Raw genomic sequence first — 21,976 nt, 5'->3', positions numbered from 1 at the left:
TTGATTCCTCGGCACCGGAGGTAACCGCCCACACGAAGCGGAGTTTTCTGGTCGGTGACCCTCAGCACCCAGCTCAGCACCCACGCCGGCCTCCCCTCCATGCCGGACGTCTTCCCAGACACCACACTCGCGAGGGACACAGCGGACTGTCTAATGGGGTTTCAGTCTGGCCCAGGGTCCCGGCAAAAAGACCCAACACGAGGGGACACAGGTGCAGCGTCTGCTCACCAGGGTGCTGGCCGTGGGCGTCGCGAGGAGGCTCAGCGGCGTGGAAGACAGCCACACGTGCTTTCCTGGGGAAAAACGAGACGGTTGGGTGAGGGACCCGGGCACGGGCTCCCCTTCATCCTCAGGAAGCTCTGTCCTTAATAAAACATCCGCCGGCTTCGGCACAGCTGAGAGGACCGGGGGCGCCCTGAGCAGGGGCTTCTGGGGAGATACAGGCTAATAAATGACCTCGTGGAGAGTCTGTCTGCATTTCCCAGGTCGAATTATTTTTCCATTTGTATCCTCAGATGCTCCTGAGCACCTTTCTTGCAAATCACCACATAAAAGGGCGATTTAACATAAGCTTTCAACCTTCTCAAATAAATAAGGAACCAAGAGAAACAGACTCCAGTCACTGAGAAGGGGGGCCGATACGCGGGTGCCCCCAGGAACAGACCCCAGCCCTCGCCCCCTTGTCCCCTCACTGACCGATGGCCGCCGTGAAGTACATGGCGATCTCGTCCGGGGTCAGCGCCCGCTCCCAGATGATGAACTCGTCGAAAGCCCCGTTCTCGTAGCGCCTGGTCTGGTCCTGCTCGGAGCCTATCACCAGGTTGACGTTGGGCTCCCCGTAGGCGTGAGACACCTTCCCGCTGGGGTCCGAGGTGCTCAGGGTCCCATTGACGTAGACCTTCAGGCCCTCCTTGGGTTTCCACGTGAACAGGACGTGAGTCCAGTAGGGCCCTGGAAGGAGCAGAGGGCGCTGTTGGTGTGGGAACGAGCGAGCGCCAGGCGTGCTTCTCCCGGCTTCAGGCACAGCCCCCTCCCGAGGTGATTGGTCCCCGTCACCTCGGGTGCGTCCGGACAGCAGGTCTGACTCTCCCGTCACCAAGAGCCCGTCGGGTGGGGAGGCTGAGGCAGCTGGATTTACCTCCACCTTTTACACACCGAGTCCAGGCAGATGGCTAGCTTAGCACACACGCACACGCATGCACATGCACACATGCACATGCACATACACACAGCACATGCATGCGCACACGTGCACATGCACATACATGCATGCACACGCATGCACACGCATGCACACACAGCCACACCTGCGCTTGCCCAGCCCTGTCCCACCTGCCCCAGGTGCCCGCCCCCTGCGGGAGGTCTCCCCAGGCTTCGCCTTAGGGAGCGGGCTCCGTGCCAGGGCTCCTCGGCTCCTGTCATCGGAAGGGTCTCCCAGCAGCCCCCGGGGCTGGCGGCGTCCTCACCTGGCGGGCTGAAGGTGGCCTCCCACGTCATGGAGTTGTCCCGCGTATACAGCTCCACGGAGCCCTTGCCGCCGCTGGAGCAGACTTTGAACCCGTCAGAGATGACCTGCCCCCCGTAGGCGGAGGGGCTGGGCCTGGACTGCTCGCCTTGCGTCTTCCAGAAGAAAGAGAACGTGACCCCTGGGGGAGGGAGAGGCGTCGGGTCATGACCGAGGACAAGCTGAAGGGGCCTGAGGCCATCCCGCTCGTTCTAGAGACGGTGTCTATTAAACCCAGAAAATACAGAAATAAAAGCAATAGTAACATTCATTGAGAGCTCACTGAGTGCCAGGCGCTCTTCTAAGAGTTTAAACGGATTAGCTCCTCCTGGCTGTTAGGAAAACCCATTACACAGATGAAGAACCTGAGGCCACTAAACCCGTGACTGATTAGGATTCCGGTCGACCTCAAGCCCTCTGGCCCCAGAGCCCTGGCCCTCAGCGGACACCATCGGGTTTTCGTTCCTCCGATTCTCCCAGAGACGTCGCCCTCGAGGCAGCTCCTCCCAGGGTCTCTTCTCTAAACAGAGTTCACGGAGGAAGCAGCCGCCGGCCCAGCTGCCCACGCCCCAGACTCATTTCCGCGCCGTCATTTTCATGTCCGCAGCGCATTCTAAACGGGCAAGTTTGTTAAAACCACCACCCTCTGTTGCCCTGGCTGGTGTGGCTCAGTGGTTAGGGCACCAGCCCCTACACTGAAGGGTCTCGGGTTCGATTTCCGGTCAAGGGCACGTACCTGGGTTGCAGGTTCGAACCCCGGCCCCAGCCGGGGCGCGTGCGGGACGCAACCAATGGGTGTGTCTCTCTCACATCGATGTTTCTCTCTCGCCCCCTCCCTTCCTCTCTCTTTGAAAATCAACGGAAAGAATATCCTCAGGTGAGTGTTAACAACAGCAAAATATATGGGAGGGGCCTGGGCCTTCCCTGACCTCGGAGAGGCTCAGGGGGGACGTTCTCAGGGCCACTTAGGGCGGTGAGCCGTCCTCAAAGGTGCCCTGTGCCGTGGTCACCCTGACAGACGGGCTCTCGAGGCTGCTCAAGGGCAGCGGAGCTGTCCCGGGCCTCTCCCCGTGAAGGCGGCATCACCCCGATGTCTCCCGCTGGCCTTGCCCGGGGGCGGCCGCTGAGCCCAGGGTACACCCGACTCCCCGACCTGGGCCTCTCCAGCCTCAGAAACAACCGGCTTCGCAGGAAAAAGAACAGGGCACATTGCGAAATGTTTGTTATGAAACGAATTCCCGTGGGAAGCGTGGAAGTCCGTTCTTCCAAACACTTCACTGCATTTAAAAGCTCGTTTCATTCGATCCTGCCTTGGCCAAACGCCTTCCTGTCCAGGAAGGAAAATAAAACGTTCAACTTGGTGTGAGATGAAGGGAGCGAAGGCAGAGAGCGGTGCCGGCGCCCAGCTTGTCGGTGAGGTCATTGCCCCCCACTGGACAACGGCTTCTATTTAAATTTCCATTTACGCTCCCACCGAGTCTTCACAGGTTCACGAGCCCACGTCAGCATCTTGAGGGAATTTGCTCCGGGCACTTGGGATCGTAGATACAAAGCAGCATAGATTTTTTTAAAAAATCCTCACCAAAGGGTACGTTTTTGTTGATTTTTAGAGAGAAAGGGAGAGAGGGACCTCCCGTATGCTCCCCAACCGGGGATCGAACCCACAGCTTTTTGTATCGAGTCTCCTGATGCAAAGGGGGGACGTGAACACTGAGACTGTCTGGCTGCCACCACGGAGGCCCCTCTGCCTTCGGCGTGTTTATAAGCTCGTGAGGAAATACAGCAGGTGCGTTCGCAGGAAGGGAGGGCGTGCTTATGGGTAACACAGAAGACGGTCTTTCTGGGAGGAGCCGGCGGTTTGGGGTTGAACTGGACTCAGAAGTCGTGGGTGGGAGTTTCTCAAGATAGAATTTAGTCCAACATCAGAAATAACTTTCTAACGTCACAGGCGTGCAAAGTCGGGGTGGTGAGCGGCCCGTCACTGGCAGCATTCAAGTGGCAGTCCATCGAACAGGTGGTGGAGAAGCGTTTAAAGGGATCTAAGCCTCAGCAAAATTAGATGTATTTGTTCAATAAATACGGATTGAGCATCCTCAATGCGGATTTCCATCCCTTTAAGTGCAGCGATGGCCAAGACCCACACAGCCCCTGCCCTCACAGAGACAGAGGCCAGGGAAAGAAGACAGGAAACGCACAGGGCGTCGGTCCCAGCATCTTGCCCACGAATTCATCGCGACGCGCGTCCAACACAGCAACTGAATGTCCACATGGCCCGCGAGCTTTCAGACGGGCCTGCCTCAAGCCCTTATGTCCCCCCTAGAAAAACACATTTTCCTTCTGCTTAGGGTAACCTGGAGGCTCGAAGCCGGCTGGATGCGGAGAACCATTTCCCAGAGGGTTTTGGGGTGCAGCCCAGACGTCCACCCTCTGCAGCTCAGGTGCTAGGGGGCAGGTGGCTTGTCTCAGGAAAGTAAAAAATCCATTCACGAGCCCGCAAGGCACAAGGACTCCACGGTCACATCTGCCGCCTGACAATGAAATGCGGTAAAAAAACCCCAAACCGACGCGGAATGGCCGGGCCACTCACCTTCAGGGCCGCACTGGGTGGGGTTGCTGATGCAGGAGGTCGCGTACCTGCCGTAGTAGAGCAGCGTGAGGCCTTTCCCCTCCTTGAGGTAAATGCCCTTGTTCAGCTTGCCTTCCACGACGTCTGTGTGAGAAAGGCGACATCGGCTGTTAGGAGCCCCGCGGGGTCGGGAGTCTAGAGACGCCCCCACCTGTAAACACGCCGTGCCATTCGTGTTTCTAATTCAATATCTCTAATAGCACGTTACTATGAGATACTTGTATCGGTTCATATTTAGCTATTAATAACTGAATTACAAATGGCCTATAAGTTGATGTGAATAGTAAGTTATAAATTAATATCAATTAACATCTATATTAGTGAATATTATATCAGTCCTACACTATCACGATACTATAATGATTCTATCGGCCAACGGTTGAGTTGCCAGGGGCAATGTAATTACAGCCCTTACGTAACACATGGTGTCCCGACCTTCAACTCCATCAGCAGGCCCTTCCCACGGCAGCTTCAAGGTCAAGTCCCCGAGTAAAATGCGCCCAACGGGTGTGGACGTGAAGCGACAGTTCACCTCTCTCTTTTTTTTGGAGATCGCAAGGCATGAAAACAAGACAGCCCCTAATCCCAGACATGGAAACTCGCGGTTTTTTTAAATTATTAAATCCATTTCCTGACTCTTGGAGGGAAACCCAGACTGAGCGCCCTGCGTCCCGGCCGAGGCACTGTGCTCCGCCATCTGTCGCCTTCTCGTATCGATGGCGTGGGATGGGGCGAGTGTGACGTCCGTGGTCTACGTGGTGCAGTGTGTCGCGAGGATTTTTAAAACATGCCGTACCCGACTATCCAGGCAGGGGCACTGACCTCTTTTCCCTTAAACTGTCAAATTTTTAAAAAGGACAACAGCCATCTGGTGGAATGAATCCAAAGGGTACCTTTTTTTTGGTCAGATCGGCAAAAAAAATCTGTTTTTGAGTGTGCCCCAGAATTTTAGCGATCAGTGCATGTGCCAGGAGATGAAAAAGTTGAAAGTCACTGGTTTACAGAACCGATAAGCGAGGGCTGTAAAAGCCGGGAGCAATCAGGTGTTTATGGCTGACGGGGGCAAAGTCTCCTCGACACCTCGCCTGCGCTTGGCCGTGTGTCTGGAGGGACAGCCGGCGGTGCGGTAATTGCGTTAGGCCGCATGAGGCCCTCGACCAGACTGTCTGCTGGGCGACGCTGACTCTGGAGGCCAAGCGCCTCCCCGCGGAGGGGGCGAGTGGCTATACTTTGAAGAGGCCAGAGTGCGGCACCCGGGGTATCCGGCCCCACGTCCCACACCGTTCAGACCGGTCCCACGACGGCCGTGGCGCCCTTCGCCCTGAGCTGCGCGGGGGGCGGGAAAAACGTGAAACATACGGGCTCTGGCGGTTGTTCAATAATATAACTAGTTCGCCATGACTCTAATGGGTGCGCATTTTCTAAAACAGCCTCTATCGAGTAAAAAGAATTTCCAGCTAACGGAAGAAATGCTGATGTGAATGTCTGTAAGGGATCAAATGTTTTACGAGGGATTTTAAGATCAGCTTCGACTTCCCATTAAAGTCAAAAGGGCTGGCTTTTCCTCCCCTCAAGAGTACAATCCCTTTAGAAATCCAAACAATCTCTATTTTTAGACAACCTCCCGTCTCGTGTCCGTTTTGTCCTGAAAATGAGCAGCCGGTTTGGAAGAGCCTGGTCCCTTGAAAGATCGCAGGCAGCTTCCAGGGCATTGCGGAAACCCTGGGTCTTGCCCGGCTGGTGTGGCTCAGCGGTTGAGCGTCGACCTGTGAACCAGGGGGTCCCAGCTCGATTCTCGGTCGGGGCCCATGCCCGGGCTGCGGGCTCGATCCCCAGTCGGGGGCGTGCAGGAGGCCGCCGAGCGATGATGTTTCTCTCTCATCCATGTTTTTCTCTCTCTCTCTCCAAAAAATCATTAAAAACATATTAAAAACAACCTAACCCCCCCCGGGCTTCTCCGTCCCCGGGTGTGAGTGCGTTCGCCAGCGGGAAGCAGCGGGTGCTCACAGAACCTTTCATTTCACGGGTGCCGCGGGGCAGCAGGCGGCGCGGGCGCGGGCGCGGGCGCGGGCTCACCTACGGTCGCAGAGGAATTTGAGTAGGCAGAGTCATTGGTAGGCACAAGGGTAGCGTTATGGGGAGCGAGCACGGTGAGGTTGTGGGCTCGCCATGCTGGGTGGACAACAAAAGAGAAAAGCACAACGAGTGAGTGACACGGGACACAGAGGCACGGACACGTCTCTCAACCTCCCCCACCGCGGACCCCCTCCACCCGCCTCTCGTGGCCAAGCCACGTAGCGGCCCACGCCCCCGTGGCGGGTCCCACGGCGTGATGGCCACGGAATCTGGCCACGAACCGTGGCCCCCCAGCTGGCTCCGCTGCCCCCCTGAACGTTCGGTTGAGAGAGATGAAACTGAACTCGACACACGAGAACCTCAATGGGGGGTTAATGGCGGTGATGTCACAGGCACGGACGGGACAGAAACACGGCATGAGAACAAGAAGGTGGTATTACGACAAGTGCACAAACGACAGAGGACCCAGCAACAGATACCAGAGCCGCACGTCCGTGAGGCGCCCCGCAGCCGCGTGGCTGTCCCGGCTCGGGCCGCGGTTTTCCCCACGCGGACGGAAACGTGCCATGAGCCACGGGCGCGACGCGGGGCTGCCGCGAGGCCTTCATCACCGGGCCGGTTGGGGGCAAACGTCAATACAGCAAGGCCCTCACAGGAAGCGAAGGGGCGCGTGGGGCAGACACAGTTCGGTCCCAGGGCCGCTGTGTCTGGGTGATGGTGTCGCCAACAGGAGGGGGTTTTCGTAGGTAAAACTTCCCCAGACACCACAAGGGACCGACTGAACCACAACCAGATGAACCGGGGGCGGGGAGAGAAACACGCGGTCGTGATCTGAGCTCTTGTGGGAAATGGCTCCTCTGGTTTTAGTGTCTGGGCCCTGACAACGAGCCGTCTCCACGCCTTCCGCTCGGCGGAATGACGTCCTTGCCGCGGCTTTGAAATAAAGGCCCCGGGAAGATCACGTTAGAACCACGGGGAGCTGTGTCTCTCAGCCCAGGCGAGTCGCGTGATGAACCTCCGCAGGGACGGCTGTCGTCCCCCAGCGCGGATGTGCTGCGCGGAGAAAACACGGAGCCGCGGGACTGTTCCCGCCGTGGCGGTCGCCACCGCCCTTGCCCCTCGACCGCCTCCCGCTCCGAGGACGCCAGGGGCTCGGACCTCGGCTGTAACGCTTCTCAGTTTGCAAATGCTACGGGGAACGTGTCGGACCATCAGGTGGCAATTTATGGGGCACATTAAGTGGCAGGAACAAGGAGCACACCAGGGCTGCTGTGGAAAACGTAATAATCAGCAATGTGTGGTTGCTGGTTTTTTTAAAATCCATTCCACAGACCAGTGTAGACACAATCTGAGCACCGCCAGGCTGGCTGCACAGCGAACCCTGGCCGGTGTGGCTCAGTGGTTAGAGCGTCGGCCTGAGCACCGAAGGGTCCCGGGTTCTATTCCGATCACGGGCATGTACCTGGGTTGCAGGTTCGATCCCCAGCCCGCAGCTGGGGCTCCCAGGAGGCAGCCAATCGATGTGTCTCTCTCCCCCTCCCTCCCTCCCACTCTCTAAAAATCAATGGAAAAAACCTCCTCAGGTGGAATTAACAAGAGCAGCCAAGGAAGCAAAAATGAAAACGTAAGAGCATCCCAAATCGCTCAGAATATACCCTTTTTAAAAAGTTCTGATTGGAATAGAAAAAAAAGGGCTCAGGATTGTCCGGGGTTTCTCCTTCTGCCAAATGTCCAAACTGAATCAGATGGAGCCAATTTCCGTGGAAGTGGGACCATCGGGAGCATGGGAGGTGGTGCCGATCTTTCCAAAGGGGAGGTGCCGTAATTGGGGAGCAGCTGACTGGCAGGTGGGGGCACCCTTGCCGAGTGAGACTGTGACCCGTGAACATGGGAGCCTCAGCTAGCACTGCCTTCGGCCCCCGGTTTGCTTCACGTGGGCCCCTGCGGACAGGCATGGGGGTAACGCCGGTCCCGCGTCCCTGGGGAACGCACACCTGGACCCACCTACAGCTTAACGCTCAAGACGGTGGCTTCTGATTTAAGGCTGTTGGGAAAACGTACACTGTAATGTCCTGAATCATCAATTCCGACCTTCCGTCGTAAAAATGCATTTATATTCTAGTCTGAAACTCTGGAATAGCAATGACTATGGGGGGGGGGGCACAGCGCCCTGGCTTCCACGCAGATGCTGCTCAGGTGGCCCTCCCAGTGCCCCCCCATCCCCGAGTCCCCCCCGCCGTGGCCTCAGGTGTCCTCACCACCCGCGTCTACCTCTAGCTGTTTCCTGAAGTTCGTGGATGCCGTCGACGTGCTCCAGGGGCCAGTAATGGGAAGCAGTAAGCAGGACCTCGAACCCTGGGGCAGAAAATAAGGATGTGAGTTCCAAGTTAGGGAGGAAGGGACCAAGTGCGACGCACGGCTGGGCACCTGCGCCCTGAGCTGGGGCAGGTGGGGGCAGAAAGTCGCCCAGTGACTGTGGAACATACTAAAAAAAGTTTGAATAAATTCAATACTCTCCCTTGGTTAAAAAAAACTCCTAATAAATTAAAAATAAATCAAGCCCAGCCGGTGTGGCTCAGTGGTTGAGCATCGACGTAGGATCCAGGAGATTACGGTTCAATTCCCGGTCAGGGCACATGCCCGGGTTGCGGGCTCCATCCCCAGTAGGGGGCGTGCAGGGGGCAGCCGATCAATGACTCTCATCACTGACGTTTCTATCTCTCTCCCTGTCTCCTTTTCTCTGAAATCAATAAAGACGTATTTTATTTTATTATTTTAATTTTATTTTTAAAATATATCTTTATTGATTTCAGAGAGAGGAAAGGATAGGGAAGGAGAGAGATAGAAACATCAACGATGAGAGAGTCATTGATCGGCTAGCCCGCAACCTGGCCATGTGCCCTGACCCGGAATCGAACCCAGGTCGCCTGGATCCTAGGTCAATGCTCAACCGCTGAGCCACGCCTGGCTGGGCAAGACATATTTTAAAAAAGGGCCAATATTTCTTTAATATGATAAGTAGAGATAGATAGATAGATAGATAGATAGATAGATAGATAGATAGATAGATAGATGATAGATAGATAGATACTTTTTATCCAAAGAAAATGAAGCCTCCACGTTTAATGGAGCAACAGCAGCCACACGCCCGTGACTCTCGGGAAAGAGAAGGAGCCAGGGTCCATCACCTTGTTACTTAGTATTGTTGAGAAGAAACACCTGAGGCAGTCAGACGGGAGCAGGAAATACGGCTGGAGAAGGGGGAGGGCAGCTGATACAATGTAGCCTCTGCTAAGCCCGCCTCACCGCCCTCACAATAACCCAGAGGGCAACTGTATCCTCAGCCGTCTGGGGGGTAAAATGCCCCCGTGGCCCTGGACTCCGCCTAGTCGCTCACTCAGGAGCCTCTCTCCACTCGGTCCAGTCGTTCTGTTATCTCTGTTTCCTCCAACGTTCAACATTAATCATTTTTTTTTCATTTTAATCGTTTCGCAATTTCCTGCGCGGTCCCTCTGCTCTGAGCAGACACGGTTTTGTGCCGACGCGCTCCTTTCTGGAGTGTTCTTCCCCCTTTGTGCCGTGTTGTTTGTTGCGTTTATTTGCTTTTCTCTAGGCTTCCTGGTGAGCTTGGTGACAGCCCCCCCGAGGGGCCGCCCCGTCCGTCCCACGCGCAGCCCGGCCCCCTCCGCGGATCTCCTCGCCCCTCAGCTCTCTCTGGGATCACTTCCCAGAACTGGAACAACCGTCCAGATGACTAAATACCAATCAACCGTCCTCAGTGTCTGCCAGGTCACAGGACACAAAAAAATTAATAAAGTGACCTCTGTGCTTATTTGCAGTAATAAAAATTTTTGAAAGAGCAGATAATGGGATTATTTTTTGAGCGATGTGCGCCTATTAACAAAAGCGAAAAACCATTACAAACGAGAAAAGAATTTGGTCGAGTGAGAAAACTGTTACAAACAACGAAGGAATGTGACGAGGCGGCGGACACAGATCTAACAGGCGGGCGTCCCGCGGTTCCCTGCGCTCGATCGGCAATGCTGAGAGCCACGGAGGAGATGCTCTCAGGTGTAACTGCGTCCGATAAAGAGAAAACACAGACGGGAGATAAGGGCTGTACCAAGTTCCCTGGAGGAAAACAACAGCGGGCCGGCCGGGCGTAGCTCAGCGGTCAGAGCGCCGGCCTTCACACCAAAGGGCCAAGGGCTCGGTTCCCAGTCAAGGGCCCGCACCCAGGCTGCAGGCTCGATCCCGGCCCCGGTCGGGGCACATGTGGGAGGCAGCCCATCGACGCGTCTCCCTCCCTCCCTTCCACCGTCTCTAAAAGTCAACGGAAAAAACATCCTCGGGCGAAGGGTTAACAACAAAAAAATCCTCGAGTACAGAACCATAAAATTATCAACTATCCTTTAATTGATACATAAATATTGGGAAATTTCTTGTAAAAATGCCAAGAGTTTTTTTGTTTTTTTTGGTGCGTGTGTGTATGTGTGAGGGAGAAAGCCAATTGTGGGGCTCACGTAGAAAAATAAATAAGCAAGTGAAGCGAGGAAAAGCTATCGAGGGGCAGGAGAGAATGGAGGTCACACCGGCCCCTAGGAAACCTGGTCGTAAAACCACATAATAAATACGATTTGGCACGACACGGGGATAGACAGGTCTGTGGGAAAATACCGTCCATGTCCCCAAGCACATAGGCAAATGTCGTTCACGGTAAAGGTGGCATTTCAATTCAGAGGAGACGCATTACTCACAAGGCCTTAGAGCCCATTAGCCATCCCCATGCCCCACTCTCCACTATAACAACTTCTAATGGATCGAAAGTTAAATGTAATAAAACAGAAAAGCCTCTGAGGGAAACCGGCTGTAAATCTGACCACATAAATTTTTTAAAACCTGTACAGAGCAGTAAACCGAGTTACACGGAACTGGGGGAAGACGTCGCCTGACGCGCGGGACAGAAACGGACTGGTTTCTTATCAGGAGTGTCGCATTTATGGAGAAAATTTCAACCAAAAGAACTTTGGGGGAAAGGACATAAGAAGATAGTTCAAAGAAAAAGAAATGCGACTAATTTTTAAATATATGAAAAGAGGCTGAAGCTTGCCCAGAGGTTTAAAAAGGGTGTTGAAACTACAGTGCGCTCGCCTGTCACAGACACGGACAGGCAAAAAGTCAGATGTGCTGAATTAGCAAGTTCTAACCCATTTTTGGTGGGAGTTCCCGCTCGGCTAGCCTTTCTGGGGAGCAATAGGGCAATCTCCATGTCCAAATTTTAAGCACACGCTCCCTTTGACCTAGTAATCCCACTCCTAGGAATTACTTCTGGAGCAGCGATTTTCACCCGGCGAGAGCCAGGATTGTTAAAACATGCAACACCTGACTGTTTAGTCGGGGCGCCGACCTCTTTCCCCTCAGAGTGTCAAACGAATAAACAGTAACAGCCAACACAACAACAGCCGTCCGGTGTGAATGAATGAAAATACTTTTTTTTGGTCAGATCAGCAAAAATAGATAGTTTTTGGTGTGTCGCAGAATTTTAGTAACTAGTTCACGTGCCACGAGGTGAAACCGGTTGCAAGTCGCTGTTCTAGAGATAAACGCAGGGGTGTGATCCAAGCCCTGTGCACAGGGGTGTTTGTCGCAGGTGCACGTTTTTTATACATTGTATCAAAATCCCGGAGCAGCCTAAATGCTTCTCAGGCTCAATAAACAGGAGGCTGCCGCGGGGGAACTGGGGTGTGGTTTAGATAAATGAGAGGCTGATACATGGGCTGGTACAATGTTCTCTGAGTTACATTGTTAAGTTAAAAAAGTCAAGGTGACCCTGGCCGGCGTGGCTCAGTGGTTACAGTGTCAGCCTGAGCGCCGGAGGGTCTTGGGTTTGATTCCTGGTCAAGGGCACGTACCTGGGTTGCAGGTTCGATCCTGGCCCCGGTCGGGGTGCGTGCGGGAGGCAGCCCATCGATGTCTCTCTCTCTCCCTCCCTCCCTCCCACTCTTTCTGAAATCAATGGGAAAATATCCTTAGGTGAAGGTTAACCAAAAAATAAAAATGTAAACAAATAGATCTGTTCCCCTTTCTGCCATGCTTTTCCTTTTCTAGGCTGTTCCGTGGGATGAGGGAGAAGCAGCCCTGACTTGTTACTCAACTCATCTGGGACAGTGAGTCGGAAGAGAGAACATCTGTTGTATGAGGAACAGATGTTGTCTTCAGATCCTCATGGTCACAAAAGGAGCCCCGTGTTCCTGTCCCGTCCACTTACAAAGCCCAGGAGGACAGGGACGGTGTCCACACGGAAAGGCACGGGCTGTGCGGTCGGTCAGAGGGGGCGGCCAGCCCACGGCCCGGACCTCTCGTCTCCCACGCGCACGACCGAGTCCCCGTTCAACCCACGCGACCCCCGGCTCCGCGGGGCCCTGTGCTGGGCGCGAGGGGAACCGGACTTGCCGTGGTGACCATCCCACAATAGACACACACGAGAAAACCACCGCGTGGTCTACCTGACGCAGCTGCAATGTCACTTGTCAGTTACAGCTCAATTTAAAACATAAAAATAAAGAGAACAGACTATTTATTCGCACAGAAAAAAACCCACCAAGAAAATGCAGGGAATTAGAATGACTATAATGATACGCTGTGGCTTCCCCAACCTCTGATAGGCCGCGAGGTGAGCTGCGCTGCACTGCGGCCTCCGGGAGGCGGACCAGAGCCAGCTGCCCCGGGTGCCCCACGGCCGGGAGGCTTCTGGAAAGCAAAACGCCTGGTTCAAGTTCCCTTTCCTCGTCACCAAAGTTATCTGTGAAGCGTATGTGCACGTGTGTGGAGGCGTGTGGACGTGTGTGGAAGCCCCTCCCTAACTGTGAGCAGCGGCCAGGTCTGGGGGGCTGCCCCGTCGCCCTGTCCGAAGGTCCTGGTCGAGGACGACTTCCCCTCCCCTGTCATCGCTGTCATTTCCTCCCCCACGAGGCTGCCCTGGAGAAGGGGAGGTCTCAGGCCCACGTGTCCTCTCCCTAAAAAGACTCGGGATGACTTATCCCCCCCAGGCCACAGAAAGCCTCTTTCTCTGTGAGCTTCAAGGCCCAGGACAGGGCGGCCCGGGGACATTCTCTGTTTCCTCACCTTTTCCAGCAACGACTGAACCAGATCACACGGACAAGGGACACGTGGCCACACCTCTCCCGCAACATCGATACCTCGAGGCAGCGACAACGGTCATCATGTCCTAGCTCGGGGTTGCATCACAGCACAGAGGGGACAGAAGTCCCACCCCAGGTCTGACTCACCCCACCAGGTCCCTGAGCGTCCACTCCTCACACAGGGCCCCATCTGAGGGCCTGGCTTTGACCCTGGGCAGGGCTGGGCATGTTGGCTGTGCCACAGCCTCTGGTTGGTCATTAAAGGTCAGTCCACAGGGGTGGCAGGGTGACTGGCGAGACTAACTGGGGGAGCCCCCCAGGCCCCCCTGCAGGTCTGAGTCATAGGCCCGCCACCAAGGTCCGGGGCTGTGCTCACGGCTTCCGAGCACAGGTTTGGGGCCACTAGTGTGGGGTTCCTCTCCACCACGCTCATGCCAGCCAATGGGGGACAGCGCCCACAACGCGAATCCCGGCCATTCACACGTGCCCGCCCCCCGCTCACGTGTCTGTGCCTCTCCACCTGCACAGGTGGTCCCCAAGCTTCTAATGACAGCGTGTATGCCTCCTCCGTACCCCCCAAAAGCCTCTCCATAACGCTCTAGACGGAGGACTCGCACGGCAAAGGACAGGGGGCCTGGTGGCCGGGAGGGGGGCAGTTCCTCCTGCTGCTCCCCGATATCAGGGGGCTGCAGGCATCAAGCGCCCGAACCCAGGGCGGTGACAGAGGGGGAGACGTGCCGTGAAACTGAAGGACCGAGACTCTAAGTCATCCAGGTAGGTCTGCCTTGGACACACACACGTGAGACAGACGGATGGTGCTCCCCTGGAGAATCCTCCATTTCCTTAGTCGCAAGGTTCTGAGTGACTAAGAGCAAGAGGCTCAGGGCACAGAGGCACCTGCCCCTCCGGGGCAGCTTGGGGGCATGGAGGTCGGGCATCAAGGACGAGCACCGTGTCCATGGCAGGGCCACCCCAGACAGTGTCACAGATAAACAACTGGACTTCGCCCAGATGCCTGCGAGACTGGACGCGCAGGGAGCGCCGAGAGAGAAGGAAACTCCCTTACCTGGGTGGGCTTGCGACCTGGAGAGGGCCCAGTGCACCTGCACACAAAACACAACAGGTGAGACCCAGAACAGCCCGGCAGAGCCGGCCCCCCCGCAACACCGGCCGCCCGGACGTTACCTGGAAATTGCAATAAAGGAGCAGCAGCCAGGAGGGCCAGCAGCCACACAGCGGCTCCCTCATGGTGTCCCCCGGGCTCACCGTGAGCCGCGTGAGCTCCTGAGGGTGGGCGACAACGTGTCCCTTTAACTCTCACGTCCTTGGGAGAGGAACATTGTCACAGGTTCTTGAAAGACAGAGAAAAAATCCGTGTCTGTCCAGTCTCTGAAGGCAGCCGCCTGGGAGAGTCAGTGTGTGGTTCTTCCGCGGCTCCAGCCTTGAGCGTCTCCAGTGATCAATACGCCCATCGCAGAGACCCGCGCGGAGGAGCAATGCCGGAGAAGCCCGCTCCCAACGGTCCCGAGCCTGCTCCAGAGGGTCCCCGAGCCCGCCAAGCCCAGGCAGCGCCCAGCCCAGCGAGGGAGGGAGGGAGCCCGCGCTCACGGCCGCCTCAGTCCACAGCCTTCATTTGTCTCCGTCCAGGTTGGGAGCCCGACGTTTCCTCCGCTTCTCCCTCCTCGGAGTCCGGCGATCAGGAGGACTCCTTTGTAAAGGAACTTTGCCCCCGAGCCTGGCCAGGTCCTTCTGGTCTGACTCAAGCAGCCACCTCTCAGCTCCGGGCTCTCTGGGTGGAGGGAGGGAGTGATGTCAGGCCGTCTCCTCAAACTTTGTTCTGGTCTGTCCTCTATTTATATCCCGGGGCTGCACTGTCCTTCCTGGGTCCTAACTCCAGTCTGTTCAGAACAATGGGGAACCGGCAGGACGCTGGGCTCAGGAGCAGAGCAAACAGCCGTAGGGGGGCTGCCTTTCCATCCCACCCTCCAGTCACTGTGAATATTAATAAACACACCGGGCACCACACGCCGTAAACTCCATGAAGAGCTGAGTCCTGTTTGCCCAGAGAAAGAGAGAAGGTGATATATGGGTGCCAAGGGAGATAAGCCCCACCCACGGGCGGCCACATAAGTGCTGGCCACCGGTCTCCCTTTAACCCCTTCGGAGGTGAGTGGAAGCTGTGAAACTGTTTACAGGGGACACTGTGCAGCTGCAGCAGACCCCAGATCCCTTCCCCAACATCCGGGACGGTGCTCCTAACACGGTGACAGACCCCCGGCCAGCCTGCGTCTCAGTTTACTCAAGACGAACGAGTATCGGATCCAGTTCAAATACCTGGACACACACTCACATTCAGTTATAGTCACAGCTCTAATCTGCCCTGTGATGTGACTCACACCCGCCTCTCTGTGCTGACTTGCTGTGTGCTCTTAGGTAAGTTACTGACCCTCTCTGTTTTGAACTGTGTCTGTGACATGGGGTCCTCTGCACAGGGCTGTGATGACGATAGAGGTGATACATTTGAATGACATGATACATTTGAATGAGATGATACATTTGACCACTTTGATACATATAAGGCTATCAGAGCCGGCCTGGAAAAAATGTAGCACTCCATAAATGCCAGCTATTTTTGCGCAAAGCAAACATACCACTCAATTAATGTTAGCTCTGATGGTGATTACAAAGAAGATAACACCTGTTAAATGTTTGGGAACATGGTCTCCTTGGGCCTGACTTTAAATGGAATTGAGTCCTGCACTCAAGAATCCTCCTAAAGAGGATACGAGCGACTTCCCGTCTCCACGGGGGAGGAGAGAGGCTGAGGTCCGAATGCAGCTGATGTTTCACTAGGGCCTGCAGCCCCGACCCGACCGGTGAGCCCAGACCCTGAGCCACCTGGCGTCACTGCCCAGGTACCACACCATCTCCGGGAACTGTTATCTCAGCCACTTGAAAAACCGTCAACTCCAATTACCCTGCGCTGTGCACACCCAACCTTTATCCTGTTGCCAAGAGGGACCTACCTTGGGGGGAAAAATCTAATTTACAGCTGTTATCTTTGGGTTTCATCAGCTTTCCGGCCACCCGCTGCCTCCAGGAAGAAAGTGAGCCTTAAGCTCACAGAGGGGCCTCAGAGACTGATTTTTCTCAGTTCAGGTCTTAACGAAAGAGGAATTAAACTATCTGTTCAATATGTGGACCTTGCCCCTTTCCAACACAGAAGCCAATGGGTTCCTCTTTTAATATTAAAGTTATTAACAGACACGGCCAGTAATAAAAACTGATCTAAGCAAACCAAGCAGAGCCTGCCCTCCGGGTGCCCTCAGGCCAGAGCCTGTGCTGATTCCCATCTCGCAGGTGAGCCCACCTTTCTTTAAAGCCGAGTCTCAGGTGGGTCCCCAGCAGGGTCCTGACACTGAGGCGTCCCCTTCCCAAAGCCTGCCCGCCTTTGCTCTCTGCTACCCTTCATTTCTGAAATATTTCATTCATTGTCAATCTCTCCCCACAAGAATGCAAGCCCCATGTGGGCGCGGAGATTTCTTCCCGTCTTGTTCACTTTGTATCTTCGGCCCCTAAAACAGGGCCAAGTGCTTAATAGGTATTCAGTAGTCACTAGGCAATAGGAAATAGACAATATTCAACAGGCAAAAAGCAGTAGACAATAGTTAATAGGCAATAGACAATAGCCAATAGTCAATAGGCAATATTCAATAGGCAATAGGCAATGTTCAAACACTAGTTTTTGAATGTGTGCATGTGAATTTAACTTAAGGGTGGAAAAGTTGTTATGCTTTGGTAAGTATATCCGGTTTGTACTGAGGTAGACGTTCATTAAATATTTAAAATGGGACCTAATATCACTTCTATGTGGAATAAAAAAAAAAAGGCGTCAACTCAGAAACAAGGGGTAGATGGAGGTCGTCAGGAGCTGGGGAAATGGGGAGACATTGGTCAAGGGGCAGACTTCCAGGTATAAAGTAAATAGGTCTGAGGATCTACTGTTTAACATGGTGACTAGGTTGGTAAAGCCTGTAGCACAACTGAAACCCTGGACAGAGCAGAACTTCCGTGTTCCCACCCGAATCGGGAGACGGAGGAGATGGGGGGGGAGCCTGAGGCAGGAGGCGCCTGCCCAGCTGACTGTCTCTTGTGAAAATCCCGACACAGGTGCTCACAGGTCAAGCCATCCCGCTGTGCACTTTAAATATGTTACAATTTTATTTTTCAGTTACGCCTCAATAAAGCTGAAAAGAGAGAGAGAGAGACGATGCGTTGGAACCGGGCTCTACACAACAGGTTTCTTCTCGGACGAAGCCACGACAGGGGAAGCCATCGGAAAGCGGTGCATCCCGGTTATTCACGCCGGGCTGGGGAGGACCGCCCGGGGTCTCGTGCAGAATGCTCGCCGGGGGGTCGCCCAGATGCTGAGGAGGCAGGACGAGCGCGGGAGGATGTTCTCAGAGCCTGACTCTCATCCCCCACGGCCCCGCCCCGGCCACACGTTCCTCCATCATCCCCATCTGCCAGGACCTCCCAGAGCGCTGAGCACCCGCCCACCGACGCCCGTGAACGGTCAGGAGCCGGGGAAAGCAGTGGTCCTGAACCTCACCAGGCGGTGAGGGCGCCCCGGTCAGGAAGGTCCCCGCCCCCAATTCTGGGTGCTCACCCTCACAGCCCTCATGTCACCGCCTCGGGGAATTCACCCCACAGACGCTCCGGCCCGTTAATTTCCACAGTCCAGTGAGCAGGGGGTGCCCCCTCCCTCCCCCCCTTCCACTCTCTCTGAAAATCAACGGAATGAATATCCTCGGGTGAGAATTAACCAAAAACAAAAGTGACAGCTTCCCTTTCAGCCGGGTGCCCATGTGACTGTGGTAAAGGCTTCTGAGAAAACGCGTCTCATCTCTGCTCCCCCTTGAACAGGGGAGTGACAAGTAGAGGGACTCCCTAGGTTGGCTGTCCCACAATCCTGGGAGTGGGAGCACCCGAGGGCGCAGATGCTGGAAAAAGCATCGTCTCTTCAAAGAGCAGCCAGCAGCCGACCTACAGTGCCCCCTTTCTTGGGCCCATCTGTGAGGAGGAGCCCATGGGCCCCATGGTGGGGCATGGAAGTTACCCCCTGAGCACAGAGAATATAAAGGAGACAATCTTTCTAAAACCCGAGCAGGAGGAGCAGCGTCACCGTATCGAGTAATCCAGCATGTGTGCGACTGACGTTCCAGAGGCAGAAGTGAGAAAATGGGGCAAAGGGGTGTTCGAAGGGAGCATGGCCAAGAGTGTTCTAAAGTCATGAAGTCAGTCCAGGCCCGAGGACCTCGGGCAGAGCCGAGCAAGACAAACAGCAGCCACACAGCACACAGCACATACCAGGTGGCCGATGGATGACTCTCTCTCATCATTGATATTTCTGCCTCTCTCTCCCCCTTCCTCTCTCTGAAATAACTTTTAAAAATAATATCATCTAGCCTGGCCGGGCATGGCTCAGCGGTTGAACATCGATCTAGGACTCAGGAGGTCAGGGTTCGATTCCCTGTCAGGGCACATGGCTGGGTTGTGGGCTCATGCAGGAGGCAGCCCAATAATGACTGATCATTGGTGTTTCCCTCTCTCTCTCTCTCTCCCCTTCCCTCTCTCTGACATTAATAAAAACATATTTTTTTTAAAAAATGCCAAAAGATAAAGAGGAATAATACATACATAAAAGTCTATTCATTAATAAGACATAACAGTACCATATATATATGTACTTAACTACGTAGCTTTAAAACACATGAAGAAAAAATGGACAGAATTCAAAGGAGAAACAGACAAATCCACAGAAGTGGAGACTCCGACACGCCTTTCTCAACAACAGCTAGAACAAAGAGACACATGATTAGCAAGGGATTTAGAAGAAATCAACAATATGAACAGCCATCTGGATCCAATTGGCATTTTCGGAGCACCCCACCCAAAAACAGCAGACACATAAGTGCACGTGAGACATGTGCCACGATAGACCGTACCCTTGTCCATAAAACAAATCTTAACACATTCAAAGAAGTGAACTCATACAACATGTGCCGTTGGGACATAATGAAATTGAACTAGAAAATCAGTTCCAGAAAAATAACAGGTAAAAATTTCCAGTCACTTGGAAATTAAACCACATATTCCAAACCAACCTATACATAAAGGAGGAACACTCAAGGGAAAGTAGGAAATATTTTGAACTGAGTGAAAATGAAAATACAATGTATCAAAATGTGTGGGGTGCAGCTAAAGCAGTGCTTAGAGGGAAATTGATAGCACTGAATGCTTCTAGTAAAAGAAGGAAAGGACCCAAATCAACCATCTGAATGTCTATGGTAAGAAACTGGAAAAGGAAGATCAAAATAAACCCATGTTCCATGAGACAAAAGTGGCCCAGGTGTTGGTGAGACTGAGAAACATGGACTTGGTTGGAACACTGTAAGCAAAGGGGGCAGGTGGGGGTCCTGTAGGAGGCTGGATGCTTGCCCATGAGAAACTCTGTAGACACGGAAAGGAGGCTGGAATGGATTCGACAGGGATGGGGAGCCACGGAAGGCTTCAGAGAGGAGGGCACATGAGCTAATTTGCTTTTCAGAAGATTGTTCTGGCTGCCGTTTAGATAATAGATTATTGGAGGGCACAGCACCCCTGGAAGCAGGAAATCTAGATGCTTCAAGGACATGCAACCAAGAGGAAATGGTGGTTTGGGTACCGTGGTGGTCGTGGGAGGGAAAAAGAGTAGGTCAGTTCGAGATAATCTTTGGGAGATAAAGCTGTTAAGACTGGATGAACTGGGCAAGGTCAAGGAGAGAATTTGAGATGTAAATACTGACTCCTAGGATTTGGGTTTGAGCAATCAGGTGCTGTTTATTAAGAAGAAAGAAGCTAATGAGAAACAGGCCGATGGCAACAGGGGCCTGGAACCAAGGGGACAGAAATGTAGGATTATTCAATGACCAAATTCCAAAGTGGCCCTGCTCCCTCAGGGCCTGACACGGTGGCTGCTGAGAGCTGTGTGTCCTTTGGGTCAGAATGAGGCACGTCCCCATCTGGGGAGACTCACTGGGTGTTGTCAGAGCACCAGGAAATGTGAACGTCGGCCTGGGGACAGGCTGGCTGTTGGGGACCCCAGAGCAGTTCTGCTGTGAGGTCCTGAGGGGATCCCTTGGAGCCCTCACATCTCACGGTTGAATCACACAGGACAGCTGGCTGGTCTATTCCACCCACATCACAGGCTGGGGAAGGTTTAGGAGCTGTTTGCATAACTAAACACGTCTGTGTTGATTTTTTGGTCTGTAACGGAAAGGGAGGGGGGATACCCAGTTCTCAGCTGGCTTTCGGAAGTGTGTTTATCTCGCTTTGGGAGACTCTGCTGGGACCGCCTGGGTCCCAGGGGCTGGAGTTGGTAAGAAAAGGACCCTTGGTTATTGGGGGTGATAACAGCACCCTGTGTTAGATCGGTGGGGCCAGACCAGACCTTGGTACTTGAGACCTGGGCAAGAAAGAATTCAAAGTCAAGACTCAAACTGTAAGAGAAAGTTTACTTAGAAAGGCACAGAGGTAGAAGGAGTGAGCCAGCTGGGCGTGGGCTCAGGAAACAAGTTACAGAGGCAAAAGGAGGGCCCTTGTTGCTTAGGAGAGAGGAGGGTAACCCACCTGGGGGTAAGAAGGGGGAGGGGGTGGGAGAGGCGCAGGGGTGCTCCATCCTAAAGGCTTTTAAGGGTGGAGATTTTAGGGGCGGTCCCAGGGAAGGATCTCAATAAGACATTCAGCAGCGGCCCAGGTGTGTCCTTTCAGGGTCATGACCTCCACTGATTGATTGGTCAGCACCAGGGCAGGGAGGTCATTAGTCACTGCAGCTGGTCCTGAGGCAGCCACTGTGTGGCTGGTCTGGGTTTGCTGCTCTCCTGGGCCTACAGCTGAAACATGACGCAGGCCTAGATGTTATCTCCAGGGAGGGAAGGTCACCCGGGGGGCGAGGTCCTTGCTTTCCCAGTCTTGCCCTTTGCTAGGCTCCTGGGGTTCTCCGCCCTGGTGACCTCCCGTCGTCGCCCTTGCTCTGCTCATGTCTGTCCAACTGCCTATGACACTTTCACTGCCCCGGACGTCGCCCAGCATCCCTGCTCCAGCGCAGCCCGGCCGGCCTGTCTCCGGCCTGCAGTGTTGCTACGTGTCCCTGGAATGAGAGTCCCTGCCAGCTGAGCTGGAACAGGACAGGGAAGGAGGCGGCTGGCCCTGCAGGCAGTTCCTTAAAAGTACAGTAGTAACTTTAAAAAACAAAAACGAAAACCGAGGAGGGAGCACCCTCTCCTTTCCCTTCCCCTCCCAGCTCTCCCGGATCTTTCCCGGGTTTTTCCCGAGGCAAAGGTCCCTCCCTTTATCTTCTGTGTCCCCAGAGCACGGTTAGACCCAGTGTGAGTCTCAGAGCCTTCAAATCCCAACCGAACTCCGTGTTTCAATGATATCACCCGGAATTCGATAGACTGGAAGGTATTTCAGCCAGTAACCAGGCCCAGGGAGGGGAAGGGACTCCGTAAAATCCGGAAGCCTCATAGGGTGGGTTGAGGTTTTTTTTTTGGTGTGTGTGTTTTTTTAATCTCTCACTTTATCCCA

The 21,976-nt window shown here is 54.3% G+C and overlaps 1 protein-coding gene across 1 annotated transcript in view; it reads right to left on the bottom strand.

Moving 5' to 3' along the window:
* The window catches only part of ADGRD1 (adhesion G protein-coupled receptor D1), a 46,434-nt gene extending 31,537 nt beyond the window's left edge, over nucleotides 1-14,897 (bottom strand). The window contains exons 1-8 of the mRNA XM_087828830.1: nucleotides 14,534-14,897; nucleotides 14,415-14,451; nucleotides 8,478-8,561; nucleotides 6,207-6,302; nucleotides 4,092-4,214; nucleotides 1,467-1,646; nucleotides 697-951; nucleotides 229-293 (exon numbers count right to left, since the gene is read on the bottom strand). Of these exons, the coding sequence (XP_087684956.1) occupies nucleotides 229-293; nucleotides 697-951; nucleotides 1,467-1,646; nucleotides 4,092-4,214; nucleotides 6,207-6,302; nucleotides 8,478-8,561; nucleotides 14,415-14,451; nucleotides 14,534-14,596 (903 nt within the window). The 5' untranslated portion in view covers nucleotides 14,597-14,897. The remainder of the gene's footprint in view (nucleotides 1-228; nucleotides 294-696; nucleotides 952-1,466; nucleotides 1,647-4,091; nucleotides 4,215-6,206; nucleotides 6,303-8,477; nucleotides 8,562-14,414; nucleotides 14,452-14,533) is intronic.
* Between the last annotated feature and the right edge of the window lie 7,079 nt (nucleotides 14,898-21,976).

This window comes from Miniopterus natalensis, chromosome 20 (assembly GCF_054644295.1).
Source record: "Miniopterus natalensis isolate mMinNat1 chromosome 20, mMinNat1.hap1, whole genome shotgun sequence".
Classification (NCBI taxonomy): domain Eukaryota; kingdom Metazoa; phylum Chordata; class Mammalia; order Chiroptera; family Miniopteridae; genus Miniopterus; species Miniopterus natalensis.
Note: the sequence above shows the minus strand (reverse complement) of the source record. Positions and strands in the feature narration are given on the sequence as shown.